This window comes from Entamoeba dispar, genomic scaffold (assembly GCF_000209125.1).
Source record: "Entamoeba dispar SAW760 scf_1105229460589 genomic scaffold, whole genome shotgun sequence".
NCBI lineage: Eukaryota > Evosea > Mastigamoebida > Endamoebidae > Entamoeba > Entamoeba dispar.
In genome coordinates, this window is record NW_001854268.1 from 50 (window position 1) to 1,953 (window position 1,904).

The window sequence follows — 1,904 nt, forward strand, 5'->3', positions numbered from 1 at the left end:
ATAAAACTTATATACATATTATTTCTATTTTATAGATGAACAAATTCTCTAGTTTATTCAATTGTTTCTCAGTAAATTCATTCTTTTCTTTTATACTTCACATATTTATGAATAATGAAAAGCAAATAATAAAAAACACTATCAATAAAACACAATTGAAAATAAATCAAGAACTAATTTATAAGAAAATTACAAGTTAAATGAAATGATGGTAAACAATTTATTTAGTACTACAATACCAATTTGAATGAGTATTGATATTTTAATTGAAATTAGAATGAATAATGATATAATAAAATAATAAATATAAATGACAAAATAATGAATATAAAATAAATAACAATCATTTGAATGATATTATTAATAAAAATGAATAGAAACGTAATAATTTAAAATTCATTCTATTTCATCTATTCATATCTAAAGTATTTAAAATACCACTATCATTAAAAATGAAAAAAATATAAAAGAAATATAAAATGAATAATTCAAGTATCTAACAAAACACAAAGTATGTATTAAAATGAAAATAAATAAGAACAAGAAAGAATATAATAATGGAATAACAGAAATATAAAGTAATAAGAATAATAAAATAAGAAATAATATAAAGAAGAGAAATAAAAGAAGAAATACAATAAAAAAGACAAAAAAAGAACAGATAGAAGAAAAAATAAAACAATTGTAGAATAAATAAAAATAAATATAGAAAAGATGAAATCATTTTAATGATATTACATAATTTAATTACTTCAAATTAAAGATTCTTTATTTCCAATACCTTTATTTCATTCATTATCATTGAATCACTTCATTCTAATAAACTGTTTACTCAAATCATTATAAAATCATTTAAATGAAGGTTATTAAACAATAAACCATAGAATAAAAAGAAAAAAAGAAGAATTAAAAACAAAATATCTTATTAATTCTTGATTAAAAATAACAATACAAACAACAATCATCTGATTTAATACTAATAAGAGATTATCCAAAAAAATAATACACTTCTTTTGTACTCATTTTATAAAAAGAACAAAATAAAAAAGAATAAATTTAATAATTAACGGATAAAGAAAACATACCATCGACTTTATTTCACTTGTTTACTTAATAATGATTTAATGAATAACTTTTGTTGTTGTAAAATAGATATAATAGAAAGATAATATTGTTGTTCAAGTTGAATTGATACTTCAGTAAATTCAATTTTGGTTGATGTCATATTAATGAAATTTTCATATTTTTCTTTGATTTTGTTTATTTCTTTAACTTCTTTTGTAGTTAAATTATCTTTTAAATTAACTAATATCTTTTTTACTCTTTCTTGATGTACTTTAATGATTTGGTTTTGTTGATTTATTTGTTCTTGTTTTCTTCTAATAGAAATTATATCTGATATTAACTTATTAATTTCTTCTAAACAAATCCTAAGATGGTGTTGTGATAAAGTTTGGTCTTTACTCAACAAATAAACTCTGTTAACGAATTAATATATTTTTTTATTAACTAAATCATAATAAATAATACAAACTTAACAAGGGCATTTTGGTATTCTTTCTGGATCTCAGTAAATTGATGTTCTGATGTATCCATTGTGTTTTTTTTTGTTATATTTTTTAAGATTTTCAAATAACAAATTAAAGAATTAATAGTAAAAATAACTATAAATCTATTCTATAAATGACAAAAGAGATTCAATCTATTTTATTCTCCGTTAGACCTTTTTAAACACACCAACTTGATTTAATGATGTTAATACAATTCCAATAATGGACAACATAACTCCCAATACCATTATACTAAATCCTAACCATTTTATAACTCCTTGATGGGTTTTATATACAAAAAGACTTGGAAAGATATACACTACTAACACACCAAATATTGCTCCATTATAAGCT

General features: G+C 19.6%; 1 protein-coding gene across 1 annotated transcript, besides 7 other annotated features; it reads right to left on the reverse strand.

Annotated features, from left to right (window-relative positions):
• Nucleotides 1-34: part of a sequence feature (AT_rich) that runs on past the window's edge.
• Nucleotides 35-280: 246 nt separating this feature from the next.
• Nucleotides 281-389: a microsatellite.
• Nucleotides 390-445: 56 nt separating this feature from the next.
• Nucleotides 446-489: a sequence feature (AT_rich).
• A 42-nt stretch (nt 490-531) lies between these two features.
• Nucleotides 532-712: a microsatellite.
• A 307-nt stretch (nt 713-1,019) lies between these two features.
• Nucleotides 1,020-1,596, reverse strand: EDI_113510 (uncharacterized protein; the record flags this gene model as incomplete). The annotated part of the gene is made up of 3 exons (XM_001737388.1): nt 1,020-1,101; nt 1,134-1,478; nt 1,535-1,596. The coding sequence occupies 3 exons, from the start codon at nt 1,594-1,596 to the stop codon at nt 1,020-1,022; spliced, it is 489 nt and encodes a 162-aa protein (XP_001737440.1).
• Nucleotides 1,022-1,067: a sequence feature (AT_rich).
• Nucleotides 1,488-1,529: a sequence feature (AT_rich).
• Nucleotides 1,597-1,600: 4 nt separating the features above from the next.
• Nucleotides 1,601-1,672: a sequence feature (AT_rich).
• Between the last annotated feature and the right edge of the window lie 232 nt (nt 1,673-1,904).